Source organism: Anser cygnoides, chromosome 27 (assembly GCF_040182565.1).
Source record: "Anser cygnoides isolate HZ-2024a breed goose chromosome 27, Taihu_goose_T2T_genome, whole genome shotgun sequence".
Taxonomy (NCBI): Eukaryota; Metazoa; Chordata; class Aves; order Anseriformes; family Anatidae; genus Anser; species Anser cygnoides.
Window position 1 is genome coordinate 712,009 of NC_089899.1, and position 14,343 is coordinate 726,351.

The 14,343-nt window shown below is 58.0% G+C and overlaps 1 protein-coding gene across 6 annotated transcripts in view; it reads right to left on the reverse strand.

The window, feature by feature from the left end:
• Positions 1-1,068: 1,068 nt before the first annotated feature.
• SBNO2 (strawberry notch homolog 2) overlaps positions 1,069-14,343 on the reverse strand; it is a 60,502-nt gene continuing 47,227 nt past the window's right edge. For all 6 annotated transcript variants that reach the window (XM_066983884.1, XM_048051966.2, XM_013200085.3 and 3 more), the window contains 17 exons: positions 13,879-13,976; positions 11,383-11,465; positions 10,177-10,377; positions 9,448-9,623; positions 9,104-9,235; positions 8,689-8,824; positions 8,120-8,232; positions 7,526-7,597; positions 6,972-7,080; positions 6,623-6,697; positions 6,149-6,292; positions 5,831-5,925; positions 5,414-5,506; positions 5,089-5,220; positions 4,776-4,852; positions 4,423-4,613; positions 1,069-4,255 (listed from right to left, as the gene is read on the reverse strand). In XM_066983884.1, the coding sequence (XP_066839985.1) occupies positions 3,630-4,255; positions 4,423-4,613; positions 4,776-4,852; positions 5,089-5,220; positions 5,414-5,506; positions 5,831-5,925; positions 6,149-6,292; positions 6,623-6,697; positions 6,972-7,080; positions 7,526-7,597; positions 8,120-8,232; positions 8,689-8,824; positions 9,104-9,235; positions 9,448-9,623; positions 10,177-10,377; positions 11,383-11,465; positions 13,879-13,976 (2,553 nt within the window). In that variant the 3' untranslated portion in view covers positions 1,069-3,629. The remainder of the gene's footprint in view (positions 4,256-4,422; positions 4,614-4,775; positions 4,853-5,088; positions 5,221-5,413; positions 5,507-5,830; positions 5,926-6,148; positions 6,293-6,622; positions 6,698-6,971; positions 7,081-7,525; positions 7,598-8,119; positions 8,233-8,688; positions 8,825-9,103; positions 9,236-9,447; positions 9,624-10,176; positions 10,378-11,382; positions 11,466-13,878; positions 13,977-14,343) is intronic.

The following is a 14,343-nucleotide window of genomic DNA, read 5'->3' on the forward strand; positions in this document are numbered from 1 at the left end:
TAGAAATGAGAGGTTGTGTGTCTGTGTGCGTGGCGGTGGGGCTGGAGCTGCTGCGCTGCCCCCCTGCACCTCGGGGACTGAGACCTTACGCAACTCCTGCGCCAGTTCACCAGAGCCCAGCAGGGATAATCCTCATTAGTGCTGACAGGGGAATTAATTACACACAAAGCCTGGGTCAACAGGAGCCCCGAGGGGCTCACACAAGAAAAGCCAAAGCAGGGAGGAGCGTGGCTGTGGGGAGCCCCTGGGGGGATCTGTCCCGCTGCCTGCACCTGGGTGGAATCCTGCTGCACCACAAACCACAGGGCAGCTCCCAAGAGGAGAAAGATTTCTCTGCTAAAACAAGGAGGAGCTGGGGCAGGCTCGAGGCAAGAGTCTGGGCGAGCAGCAGCACCCCAGTGACCCCAATACCAAAGTGCCCAGTTCGGTGGCGCAAGATCCACCCAGACAAAATTACTGCAAAACAAAACCCGGTCCTGTCGGGACACGGTGAAATCCCACACGTAGCTGGGGATGGGGCTGCGGTGCCAAGCCCTGTCCCTGTGTGGCACGGGGGGAAGGCGGGGAGCAGAGGGGGACAAGCCCCGGGGTCCCCCACATGAAGCGGGGCCGCGAGGAGGCTGGGGGGCTCCTATTTACCGCCCACCCCCTGCTCAGGAGCTGCCCCCAGCCCCACGGGGCCCTGCCACACGCTCGCGACGCCCGGCCGCAGTTGCACAAGGCGAGGCACGAGTTGCTGCTGGGTGCTGAGCCCGCTGGCCCCACGCTGTCTGGGGTAAAGATCAGGAGCAGCGCTGCCAGGCAGAGCTGTCCCAGCGCCGCAGCAGCTCGTGGCTGAACAAGGGCTCCTTTATCAGCGTTGTGCACAGCAAAGCCGGGGGAGAAGGCACACGGCCTCTGAGGCAGAGGCCGGCCTCCGGGCTGGCTCAGGGAGGATCCCCCCCGAGGCCCCAGGGGGAAGGGGGGAGGCTCGGGTCGGCGTCCTCGGTGCCACCGGTTTGGTGCCACGGGGGCAAGGCTACACCTGGGGACGGACGGACGGACAGACAGAGAGCTGGCACTTCCAGAAACCGCCTTACGTGGCTTCCTTCGCATTTTTACTGAGCAGAATGAAAAATGATCCTTCCGAAGCAAGTAGAAAATTCAGGAATTATTAGTCGAAGGCACATATTCTAAAAAAATCTCTTTACATATATACATCTCAATTAATTATAAATACACATAGAAAAACAAAGGCAAACAACAAGCGGATTAAAAAGTGCTAACAAAAAGGTGTGAGGGAAGGAGAAAAGGGACTCATTTAAAAATACATACAATCAGTAGGACAACTGCATAATAATTTAGTTAAAAGATATCGTTACATATTATTAACCCTGACAAAAACACAGGATCGGGGCAGGGAAGGACTTCCTTGAAGGTGCTCTGTCTCTCCAGAAATCAGGGAGGGAAAATTGCATATATTTTAAAACCATACGTTAGAGCCACCGGGTCAGACTCGGGGCAGTGGTGGCGAAGTGGCTGGCGGAGGGTGCCTAGAGCGAGAATCCCTCGTCGCGATTCCTGAGTTTAACCTCTCTGAGCTGGGTTTCCTCGGCATCCCTTTCCCTCGGCGCCGAGGATTCGGCAAGCGCCAAGCGAGCGAACCGGGACGTGGCGAGGCCGGGGCCTCTCCTCGAGTGTTGTGAACCGGGAAATATTTTAAATAGAGGCCAGGGAAGGGGAGAGCCTTGCTCTTGCTCTGCTCAGGACTCGAACAGGCTGCCGCTCGCCCCGAGGCTGGCGGAGGCAGGAGCGGGGCTGGCCGCGAGCAGAAGCTGCGCAGCAGCTCCCGGGGCAGCAGCCGGGGGCTCCCCTCTTTGGCGCGGGCTGTGAGGTAAGGAGGGTCCCTCGCACGGTAAAACAGCGGGGCGGGGGGCTGCGGGGAGGCGATGCCAGCTGGGGGAAGGAGAAGCCCCCACACGAAGGGCAGGGAGCAGTCTTACCGCGCTGGGCAGGCAGCTCCTGCCCCCAGTGACCCAAAGCGAACAGGGCTCCCGGACAGCCCCGCAGCCCAGGGGGTCGCAGCTCCCTGCCAGGACGAGGGGCTCATCCGGGCACACAAAGCTCCAGCCCCATCACGACCGACCTGTCCAGGCAGGGGGACCCCGGCGGAGGCCTCTCCGGGCTGGGCCTCCCTTCCCCAGGTCCTCGCTGAGGAAGGGCCGGGCCAGCCGGGGCAGGTCTCACGTCCTTCCCCTGGAAAGGTCCTGGTGCAGCTCCCAGGAAACACCTAGGTGACTTGAGGCAGAGAAAAACAGGGCAGCGGGGAGGCTCGCAGGGGAGATCCCGGCCTGGAGCACTCCTGCCAGCAGGCAGCTTCCCGGCAGACTCCTTAGGTTAGGCAGAGAAAACAAAAGAACTTCCCCGGGACCCGCCGAGGCGCGATGCTGCTGGAGCAGGGGTGGTGGCAGAGGAGGCCAGAGGCGACCTCTGTCCCGGGGAGAGGGCAGCTCGCCCGGCCCTGCCGGCCGGGTGCTGCGGGAGAGGCAGGCGGGCTGCCTGGGGCAGTGCTTTGCAAAGCAGACCTTTGCTCTTTGGTATCGGAGGTTGGGTTTGCAGCATGAGCAGCGATACCGCGCGTCCCTGGTGCTCCCCAGGGACCTCTTCCCTTCTTCAGGGCCGGGCAGCAGCGCTCACCGGGACCAGGAGGGCCCGCTCAGGGGGAGCTGGCCAGGTAAAAGGACAGGGCACGACAGCGAGAAGCTGGGAGAAGCCAGGCTGAAGTGCGGGCTGGCCAGGGGCTGCAGGCAGGCTGACGGGCGCGTGGCCCTGCTGCTCCGGGCAATCCCCGCGTGGTCCCGGTGCAGCCAAGCTCCGACCGACTCCGCAGCTCTGTCGGGGTGCTGACAAAAGAGGCAGCACCAGCGCAGCCAGCTCCTGTCCCCTCCTGCAGAGCTCAGGCAGCCCGGAGGCGCCAGCATCTGCCATCCCTGGGGAGGGCAGAGCAGGAGCAGGCGGCTCTGCTTCCCTCTGCTGTTCCTGCACAGAGGGACGGGATCTCCGTGGCTCCTGACCCCCCTGAGCCAGCGCCAACCTTCCCTTCAGCCCAGCCCCCCGGAGCCCAGTGCCGAGCAGCGCAGGGCTGGTGGAAGAGCTGGCACCAGCTGAGGCAGGTGCGCTGTGGTTGGGCACCGGTCTCCAGCTGTTTTGGAGCCGACGTGCTCCTGCCCAGCTCAAGGGGCGGCAGTGGCTGCAGAGCTCTGGGCCGGAGGGCTGGGGAAGGCCCGGCCCGGCTTGGAAACTCAGTAGTCTGCAGGGGGCGGGCAGCGAGGAGGGGGAGCCTCTCCTCAGTCCTGCACGGCACTGACCTTGGAGCAGGACCAGAACACGGCAGAGGCCGTCAGTCCAGATCAGCTGAACCTGGCGGCACTCGACTCCCCCAAGCGTGTTATATACAAATCTATACATGCCTGACTGTATATTATATATAAATAAACTTTGCTTTATACGTTTGGTTTTTTTCTTCCCTCAAAAACAGAAGCGGATCAGTCCAAACCAGCAGGAAAGCCAGGGCTCCCCAGCTCTCATCTCTGGGCCAAAGGATATGGATCCACAGCGGCTGGGCAGCGCCTGGCGCACCCGGCAGGCTCTCAGAAGTCTGGGAAAGGCCCGCTGAACTGGATCACACTCTGGCGCTCCTGGGGGAGCATGTTGTCTTGAGGGGCCCCATTCAACGTCCTCAGCATGTCCTCCAGGATCTCTCTGAAATTGATATTCCCGTCCTGCTGGACAAAATCTTCCTGCTGCTGCTGCTGCAGGGTCTGCAAGGGTCCGGGGTGAGGCAGAGGCAGATGTTCGTGCAGCGAGGAGCTCAGAGGCACGCTCCCCTCCAGGACGGGGTCGGGGCTCTTGAAGGCAGAAAGGTGGCTGAAGCCGAAGGGCAATCTGTGCTGCTGGTGTGGCTGGAGCACGGGCTCCGAGGGGAAGCACAAAGCGCTGGGCTCTGGGTTCATCACCACGTCGGGAATGCTGTTGCTGGGAGGGCTGTAGGTCAGGTCCAGGATCTCGTCCTGGCGCAGGGAGTGCCTGGGCAGGGGGACCCTGGGCCCGCTCTGCGTGAGGTCCAGGGGCTGCTGCAGGACGTGCAGCGGCAGGGAGAACTGCGGGCTCTGCTCTTGGGCCTGGAGGAGTCGGTTGTGCTTCCGCTTCACGTTCTCGTCCATCTGCTTCAGCTCCTCCAGCACCTTACGGACACAGCTCTCGGGGATCTTTATCCCTAGGGGAGGAACGCGCATCAGTGCCTCAGCTCCCCCCAGCCCTCACTGGGTGCTTGCAGGCTGGGACGCGGCCCTGTTCCAGAGGGGAACCTTGGCGCTGGGCAGCTGGACCCCTTCCCCTTTCTGAAAGGTCCTGTCCCCGCTCCCTTCCCCGCACTTCACCCACCGACTTGTTTCTTCTTCTCCTTGGTCTTGAGGCGGACAATCTGCAGGTAGCTGGTGTTGGTGATGTCTGCCATGATGCTGGCAATCTTGCTCCAGACCCGCAGCAGGGCCCCGCACAGCATGTAGTAGTGACGCAGCCGCATGCCCTGGAAGCACTCCTTCCCCTCCTGGATCAGCTTGCAGCTCCTGTTCCTTCAGTCCAAAGGGGAGAAAACAATCTGAATCGGCACGGCAGAGCGCTGCCCTCCCCGGCGTGGTCCTTCCCTGCGGCCACAGCCCAGAGCCCGTCCCCAGCACCCAGGGGTGCAGGACGGGCCTCCCGCTCCGGGAAGGTTTGGGCTGCGCATCCCTTACCAGACAGCATGGTTGCACTTCTTCAAGGAGAATTGGTAACAGCTCTCCCAGTGTTCCTTGGCTTCCTCGGGCAGCACCTGCAGAAGAAGAGCCAGTTACAGACAGGGGCTGGGATTTTCCTCTGCCCAACACCCAGCTCACACTTCAGATGCAGGGCTTGGTGTCAGGACACCCAGATGCTACCAACACAGCTCTGCCTGACCCCCAACGGGGCTACGAGGGGTCCTAAAAGGGTTCTGGTAAATGTCCTCAGGCACCCCTGCCCAGAGGAAGGTGCTTGTTGCTCTCCCCGTGCGGCAGGGCTCCCACCTACCCGTCGGTACTTCTTGTGCAGACTGTCCAGGCTCTCGGGCTGGCTCTGCTTCCCGATATTGGGCTTGTAGAGGATGAAGTTCTTCCCACGGCTCTGCTCTGCCAGCAGGCAGGTGTGCTTGCTGCCCCGCGTCTGTGGGGGTAGAGCCGATGGTTACAGTCACAGCCTCTCTGCCCAGCGCCCCTCCACGTTGGAGGTTCTTGGAGGCATCTCCCAGCCCCCAGCACGAGGTCAGACAGACTGAGGGCCTCTGACAGCCACAGACCTTCCCCAAGGAGCCATCCTTCGAGCTGAGGTGCCACGCCGTCAGAGCCCAGGGACCTACCTTGTAGGAGAGGTAGAACCCGTCGAAAGATCCCGTCAGTTTGAGCGACTTCTCATAAGCTTCCTCCCACTTTAGGCCCCTGTCGACGCTGATCTAAATGGAGACACACAGGGATTCTGTAACTTCAGAGCGCACGACAAGCCCACCGATGTGTCTCACAAATCACACCCTCAGCCGCCTGGAAGCAGGCTCTGTGCCAGGCTACACTCCGGGGCATGGCAGCCCCGTGGGAGCAGGGCAGGGCCTCTCTTTGCTTCCTCTGTGCAATTGCCAGCCTCAGCGAACTGCTCATGACCAGGGTGAACGTGACACAAACATGACACACAGCCACGAGGCAGGGACCCGGCAGCTCACAGCCCCAGCCTGGGAAGCACTGGAGAAGACCGGACTGCAGCGACAGCTGCACAGGCTGCCTACCTTATAAAACACGACCTGCCCATCCTGCGGGTGCCCAGGGGTCAGGAAGACCTCCTTGCTCTCCTCGTAGATCTCATCCACTCCTGGGGCTAAATCTGTAGCACGAGGAAAGACCAAAGCACATGTAAGAACCATTTTCCCACCTTCTCTTCCTGCACAGGGGTTGTAGGAGCCGTGCTAAGTGGGGCTGGGACACTGAAGCACCTGCGAAGGCCACGGGGACAGCGCAGGCTGCAACAGCCAGTGGTCAGTACAGGGAGGAGCAGGGAACCGCAGGGTGCAGTAGGAAGAGGTATGATCACCCCTCTTTCTCCTTACCTAGGATGCCCATGTCGTATTTGCCCTCCTTCTTGTCCTTTTCAATCAGATAGTCAAAGGTATCAGAGAAATACTGGAACAGCATGTTCTGCTTGTCCACCTCCAGACCCAGGATCCGGTTCAGGAACTTGGTGATGGAGCAGTCTGCAAGGGCACGGCGGGTCAGGGAAGGCGGCAGAGCTGGGCACGGCACCGACCAGCACGCTCCCGAAGAGACCCGACGAGCAAAGCCCCTTCCCTTCCTGATGGCAGCACAGCACCAAGGCACAGGAGAGCACCCAAAGGGCTGTTCCTCCAGGCTGTCAGCTGCGAAACGTGCTCTGCAGCGTGAGCTGATCCCCGCAGGACTCTGCCCTCGCGACAGCAGTGCCTTGCTCTGCCCCAGCTGCACAGCAAACCCCTCGAGGCGGTGCCCCGACACCTCTGCCTCCTTCATTTCCCCCTTACATTGGGCAGGAAATGTTTGACACATACCCTTCTCCATTGGGACAGTGCCATACTTCATCTGATTGCAGCAGATCCCCACAGAGATGAGACCTTGCTTCATTTCTGGAAAAACAGAAAGCAGCTTAAGTATTTCAGTGCCAGCCCCAGCAGTCCTGCAGGGCTGCTTCCCCTCCTGCTGTGCCCGTTATTTCACAGCTAAGACTGTCCCATGCCCGTTCTCCCCTTTGCCTGGCAGGGTGGCCAATTGTCCTGCTCACCAGGGAGCTGCTAGGGCAGCGGTGCTGCTCCCTCTCTCTGAGCTTCCTCAAGCGTCCCAGCCCTGAGACCAACCCAGCCAGCAAGAGAGCAGAAAACCCAGAGCTGATAACGTTCTTACCATGGAAAAACACAGCCTCTCTTCTGTCATAGCTCTTCGGCACAGGAACTCTGTTCTCCGTGCGGTTCAGGATAGTGGAAAGAACTCTGTCTAGTGCTTTAGCCCCATACTGCGAAAGGAGACAAGAGTCATGCACGAGAGGAACCCCACACCGGCAGCCCAGCAGCGGGCTGGCTCTGCAGAGCAACCCCACCGACGTGAGGGCTGTGCAAGGGGACGCTGCGGGGCAGGGTCCTCCCCTGTCCCCAGGGGACCAGAATGCAGGAGCCCACCCCCAGCGCTGCCACCAGCTCCCTCGGGGCAGGGGCTGGTCGCCCAAGTGCCCTTCCAGCTCCCCAGAAGGGTCCAACCCCCAGGATGCGCACGCTGATCATTAACTCAGTCCTGGGTGCTGTACACCGGGCTGCATTTGTGCTGGGTGCTGCTGCTGCTAGGCCAGGTCCTGCCTGTAGATGCCAGCAGTGATCTTCCCATCCCTGGCTGCTACCGAAGGCACTCGCCAACTGCTTCGACCCCTCTTTGGCTGGGCTACCCTGAAAACAGCTGCGAGTTACCTTATTCTCGAAGTTGTACTTGCTGAGGTCTCGGGACTCAGTGGCCCTTCGGTCTCCATGAGTTAAGGCACCCTAGGAGGACAAACAAAGCACAGAGTTCTTACTTTTAGCTGATGCAAAACACCTGGGAAGGATGGCCCGAGTCAGTCTCAGAAGAGGTCAGGACACGAATGTGCTGTGGGCAGGCAGAGATTGTCTAGAATACTGAGACTTTACCGAAGTATTTGGGGATTTATCAGAAGGGAATTGAAATGAAACAGACTAATTAGTTATTCCATTAATTATTCCATTGGCTTTCCGGAAATTCATGGGTGTATGCTCCTGTAACAGCGCGGGGGGAATTCCAACATCTGGAGTTGGGTTCTGCTTCCCCGAAAAGCCTCCTGTTCCCTTGGTTACACGTTCTTCACTTCCCTTCCCAAATCCCAGGATGTTAAAGGCCTTCTGCATTGCACCACGGCAATGCCTGCAGTCAGGGGGTGATGCAATCCCTCGTACCAGTTACACAGGCCATGCCAGCAGAAGCACCAAAATGGAAGCCATTCGGAAAGAACTGGAACTGACGCATTAACTTCTTTAATACGGGGCACTTACTAGACTCTCCAGACGCTTTGCCACGATGGATGCAAACCTCCTCTCCCCAGCCAGCTCAGAGATAAGGAAGACATACTCCGGAGCATAAACCTGGTTCGATCGGTGCGTTCGACCTACAGGGACGTGAGAACAGAAGTGAAAGGAGAGGTTGGTACCTCCTGGCTGGTACGGGAAGAGAAGCTGAGCAGGAGGTGAGAGCTAAAACAACTTTTCACGTCATGCTAGCTTTCAAATGAGATCTTTCTGTGGGGAGAAAGGACAGAGGTACAGTTGCATTCATCACCTTGGTGCTGCTGAGACCTTGTCGGAGTTGAGTTTATAGTCCTTACTCTCTGGGGCTGAGGAGCGACTCCCCAGTTTGAGCTAGGACTTGCACTACTTCTTTTGTGCTCATGTACTGAGGCACTGGCCCTTCGTATCCTACAAAGCTTCTACAGGATGGAACAGAAATCCCCAGGCATCCCCTGGCTCGGGAGACTACGTGTGACCTTCCTTTCCAGGGCTGCCCTACGCTTCACGGTCTGCACCATGCTCGGGAAGGAGACTGAGCAAGAACTCTCAGCACTCACCGAACTGCTGGATGGCCCGGTCTGCGCTCCAGGGCAGCTCCAGCGTCATGTGGACCCTGCGCTTCTGGTTTTTCACCCGTCTGTCTGCTTGGAGAGAGATACCTGAGCTGGAAGCCTCGGAGATTATTGCTACAAGCTAAGGGAGAGAAACAACATGTGAGAAGAGGGAGCGAGGCTCCTGGATATTTGCAAAACCGTTACAGGAAGCAGCCAAAAGGCAGCAGCAGCCCATGAAGGGACTCGGGCCTCTTGTCACGCTCCAGCAGGTCAGGCACAGACAGACAGATGCAGAGCCTTGTTGACCTAAGGCTGGCAAGCCAAAAGCATGCACAGACACCCTCCCTTTCCTTCCCCTCTCCATGCACTCACTCCCACGCAGACGTTTGCAGGTTTCCTTGGCTCAGGCCTCACTCACCTTCTCCCCGTTCATGAAACGCTCCTTCTCCTTCAGGTTGACGTGGTCGATAGAGAGGCCCTGCTCTGCACGAGACTCGAACATGACCGAGCCGTCCGGTCTGCAAACCACTCGGCCCTTCCGCCCGGTCATCTGCATGTCCCACACGGGAGAGAGAGAGGCTGTTAGCAGGGAGGACAGACCCGCACAGGGCACCTGTACAGTGTTTAGGAGGTCAAATCCCAACAGCTTTTTCAGATAGCAAGGAAGGAGAGGAAGCTCTCTTCAAGCAGGAGCTCCCTTTGCTGGTCCCTTTTCCTGTCACCCAGTGCCACCGAAATACACTCTTGATTGGGAAGGATTACCTCAGCCACATGCTCCGGGCCCCCAAAGTGATTGATGAGTTCATCCAAGGTATTGAGAGGTAGCTCTTTGCCCAGTGCTTTTACTTTTGCTAGGAGGTCCTGCTTCATCTTTTCCACGTGTTCTAGTTCTCTCAGGCCATGCATCTCTTTCTGGGAAGGCAGCATGTGAAAATTACCTGCAGTAAAAGGCAAAAGTTTAAAGCCACCTGGTAAATGCAAATAATCAGAGAAAAAAAAAGTCCCAAAGAGCTTTTGGGCATAGTATCTGACGTGCAGGTAAAGACACCTTGCTTTGCAAGGAAAGCTGCTGAGCATGTAGTAAATTCCCTCTCTGCTTCTCCCTGTTTTAGTGGGGGAAGGAGCCTGCAGGGCAAACTCTCCCTGCTGACCGGTGACAGCAGGTTACTGTGAATCCACCTCACAAGCCCAAGTTTGACTGTCCCAGGGTAAAATCTAGCCAAGACAGTAAAGCTGTCCCAGGCATGGGAGGAGCTTTGCGATTCCAAGCAGACACCAAAGAGGTGGTCTCACATCAGCTCCTGGACACTGCCACCCCCTCAGCCAGACCCCACAAGGGTTACGTGTTATCTGCAGCTGTCCTGCTCGCAGGTGGCTGCCTCCGGCTGCATTCCTGCGCACCAGGTGCCACGCGCTAAGGAATGAAGCGACTCCAGTTCCCAGCTGCCAGCAGCAGGGAGGGAGCCGGCCCCGTGCCGCTGCTCGGCTTACTTCTGTCCTCGGCTGCGAAGCCGTTGTAGGTGTGCTCCACGAAGATGACATCGTCCGTCTCAAACACGGACTCCGGGGAGGAGTTGAAGTCGCTGTCGAGCCCCATGTCGGAGTCCGTGCTGCTGTCGTCGCTGATCTTGATCACCCCCGCGGGGTCACACACGCCCTTCAGCGCCTTGGCGCAGCGGCCCCTCGGCTTGCCTGCGAGGGAGAGCGAGGGGTGTCAGGGCAGGGTCCCCGCCTCGTGCACCGATGCAGAACAGCAAGCGCCAGCTCAGGAAGAAGAGGAGGAGAAACCACGGAATAGCTGAGACTGCCCCCAATGAAAGGCTGACCTTGGAGAGACAACGCTTCTCGGGCAGGGGGGGACAGCTAGGAAGGGAGGGAGAGAGGGGGAAGGAGAGAAAGAGAAAGGAAGAGAGAGAAAGGAAGAACAAGGCAATTCGTATCAGGGCTGAAGCTGGTTGCACACGTCAGGATGAACACACGGCCAGCCCCAAGCAGTGCTAACTCCTCAGGGAAGGAGCCTGCAGGTCTGGCTGCCCCCAGAGGAATGAGCAGGCAGCAGGGAGGCACTGGTGTTTGGTGTTGGTAGATGGGGCGTTATTTACCTCCAAGCACAGCAAGACATGCCCCTGCCACGTGAGAGGGGTCACAGAAACCAGCTTGCACAGGCTGCTCTGCAGCAGCGACCAGCCAGGACAACCTCCACAACCTGCCTGCGCTGCTGTCCGCCCTTCCCCATCCCAAACTGCTCTTACCTGCAGCCACAGCCAACGCTCTGGCAGGGAGGTGATTTTTTTTCCCAGGACACTGCCACGCTGTACGTAAGGAGCGGAGAACCCCCCCCGTGCTGCAAGAGGGCTTCAAACGTGCAGCCAGAGCTCCTGTGCAATCCGCCCCCCAGCCTAGGTAAGGAAGCAGCTACGGGAAAGGGGCGCAGCTACCGGGCAAGAGGTGGAGGCTCAGATCTACGCTGGCGACGGGGAAGTGGGTTAGGAGGAGGAGAGGGTGGGGGACCTACAGAGCTGCTGCCCTCCGGAGGAGAGACAGTGATGGGAGATGTGCGGGGGGCAAACTGAAACCAGGGCAGAGTAGCAAATGCATGAAGTAGGGAAAAGGGAAAAAGGAAAAGAAAAAGCTGAGTGGCTGGGGTGAAGCAGCAAGGCAGGAAGTCAGATGCTGGGCAGTGGAGTGTGCTCTTACGTTTTCTTTTAATGCCAGTTCCTTTTTCTCTCTTTCTTTTGGTTGAAGGAAAGTGCTTCTGAATTAGTGATAGAAAGACGCCTCTGAAAGTAAGATGCAAAATTTATTCTAGCTACCAGGAACATCTGCCGGTTATCACGTAGCAATGTGTATTTGAGATAGCAGCACATTTCAAGGAAGGGGGCAAACCCAGCACCACAACTGCGAGCACGTGGTCAGCCAGCCACTGGTACGCTCCAGAAGAGCAGGGACTCAGACTGAGAGCTTTTCACCAAAAGGGTTCTGCTGGAGACACACAAGTCAGCCACAGGAACAAGGTCTGAGCCGGCAGACCTGAGGCCGTGGAGCTGGCACGGCGAGGGCAGGCTGCGAGCTGCAGTGCTGGGAGAACGGCGCTCTGCCGCGGGCTCCCTGCTGCGCTCGGGAGATGCTGCGACAAAAGCAGGGCAGGCCCTGGGCTCCGTGCTACCATGCCCAAGTTGCAAGACCTTTATATAGCAACTGAGAGGGAGTTTTAAACGGGAAACACTGTGCTGGGAAGCTGTTACATCACTGCTGAAAAATCCAGCCGGTCCCAGACCACGTTCTGACAGCAGAGACCTCTGTCAGGCTGTCCAAGAAATGTGCTCCAAGTCCTTCGGTTAACGGGGCACGGGCCCGCTTGCCCACGAAATAGAGAGAGGTGACAAAACATGGGACACACAGTGGTTCCAGGTGAATGGGAAAATCAGAAGAGGTGGAAATTAAATGTTTCTGTGGGCTGTTCTGCAAACAAAAGAGCAAACGCTTAAATGCTGATCGTGTCGGATGGGGATGAGCCCCCAGTGCAATGAGAAGGCAGTGCTGGATGAGCTCTGGTTGGGAAAAAAAATGTTGAAAGCAACAGCTGAGAGGTATGGACATGGTAACTCGCCCGTGGGACAAAGAGGGAGCCTTGGGAACCAGGGAGGGGACTCTAAGACCCTTGGTGCGAGGGGCTGAAGGAGACAGAGTCGGCACCGCTCCCTGACGGGGCAGAGCTCGGGGCTGGCTGCGGAGCTACAGCAACAACACGGCACCAGAAGGGCCCTTCTGTCCCCTGTGCTGGCCTGACCTGGGCACAAAATGCAAAAACTCTCAGGTCTGGAGCCTCCCTGCCGTGAAACCTTGCTCTTCGTCCTGACACTCCCCAGCTTCCCTGCACACAAAGGGCTGGGCTGGCACGCGCTCACTGCAGAACCAGCTTTACCCCTGTTTCTCGGCATCTGTTAAACAACTGCTGCTTCCCAGCACACTCCCCTCGAGAAATCCCCCGAAGTGCTGTAAAACCAGGACACTGCAATGGGAGGCTCAGCTGATGCCAGAAGACATGGAGTTATCTGGCCAATGCTGCTGAGCAAACAGCTCCTACCTCTGCAGCTGGGGACAGAGCTGAGCAGCGCGTGTGATCGGGGACAGAGCTTTCCTCTTTCGAAAGCTGAGAGGCCCCAGGGGACCGCGGGGTCCTCCAGATTGAGTTCCTCTGAATTCTGCGAGGCAGAAACCAGTTCAGGAGACCAAATCAATCCCAGCAGTTGTCAGATTTGTCTTGCATGCTGTCACCAACCTCTAGTTGTTTTTCAGGAATGGTCTGGGCACATCAGAGTGACGGACGCAGGCCAACACAAAACCTCCCATCAATGAGGGAGGGAGATGGGCCTGGACTGGACACACACTGTCTCGGGCATCTCTCACTGCTTTCACCAGCAATAAAACTCATTTCAAACAAGGACAGTAACAGCCCTGCTGCCTGCAGGAACAACTCAATCCAACGCCCCAATTTTTCATCACCCACCGTGCAGGAGCAGCCCAGGACAGGCTGGCGTTCTGGAAGGTGCCAAAATGAGGAGAGTGATCCTCAACCTCTGCTGAAAGGGCAGCGCGAGTCCTGCTGCTGGCTGCACTTCGGGCACAACCAGCTCCCCCTTCAGCTAGGGAGGAGCTGCAGAACCCCAGCAGAACCACGCGTCCTGCCTTGTACTCGTCCTGAAAGCCAGCCCCGGAGAACCCGAACTCCTTGAGCCACTCCTGCCTCTCACTGTTCAGCCACGCGGCTTTCCACTACCCCGGCCTCTGTCACGACACGAGATTCCCTCGCTCGTTTCTTCAGTGTCAACAGCCCTATTTTCCAGGGTCAGACCCACACGAACTGCACCTGAGCTCACATTTCTGGCTCTCCTACACCTGTTGGCTCCTTTCTGCGTGCAGACAGCCAGATCAGGCTCCTCGTGCAGGTTTGGACCACAGGAGGTTCCAAAAATCCAGGACCTAGCTCAAAGCGACGCTAAAGAAATTGGGCCCCGAGGACACAACAAAGCATTCTCTCTATTTACAGCCTGCATCGGGTGAGGCTTTTATGAAACTGCCTTTGTGGAACTTCAAGTTCCAAGTGGCCCTAGGGCAGGGCTTTCCCTAGCATGCCTCCAGCCTCCCATGCATCCCCTCCAGAGGAAGAAAAACCCAAGATTTTTAACTTACTCTGCAGCAGAAACGAAACAATTCAGGTGCCCGTCGTTCTCGTCCAGGACTTCTCTGGTGCGAGCCTCCCCAGTGGACTGCAGGCCGATGACGATACACTGCGGGGAGACACAAGGGATGGCACAGCGGGCGTCAGGCCCACACCTACAGGCTCAGGGGACTGCTTTCGACAGTCCCGGGTACATCTTCCTTGGACCCCGTCCCTGATGGATGTAAAGACAGGGCTGTGCTAAAGGTAAAAGGCCTGGAGCCTCTCCTAGCTTGAACACGACCCAAAACACTGTTTGAAGTCAGCTTGCCCTTGCCTACCACAGACAAACCGTGGGTAATGCCTCAGAAGAGGAGGTCGTATTAACTCCCCAGTATAATTTACTGTAAATGTTCTCAGAAACCCAGACACTGCACTTCATTCTGATTAATCTGGAGAGAAAGTCAGCCTTAAAGAGATCTGAGATTGCCTTCAAG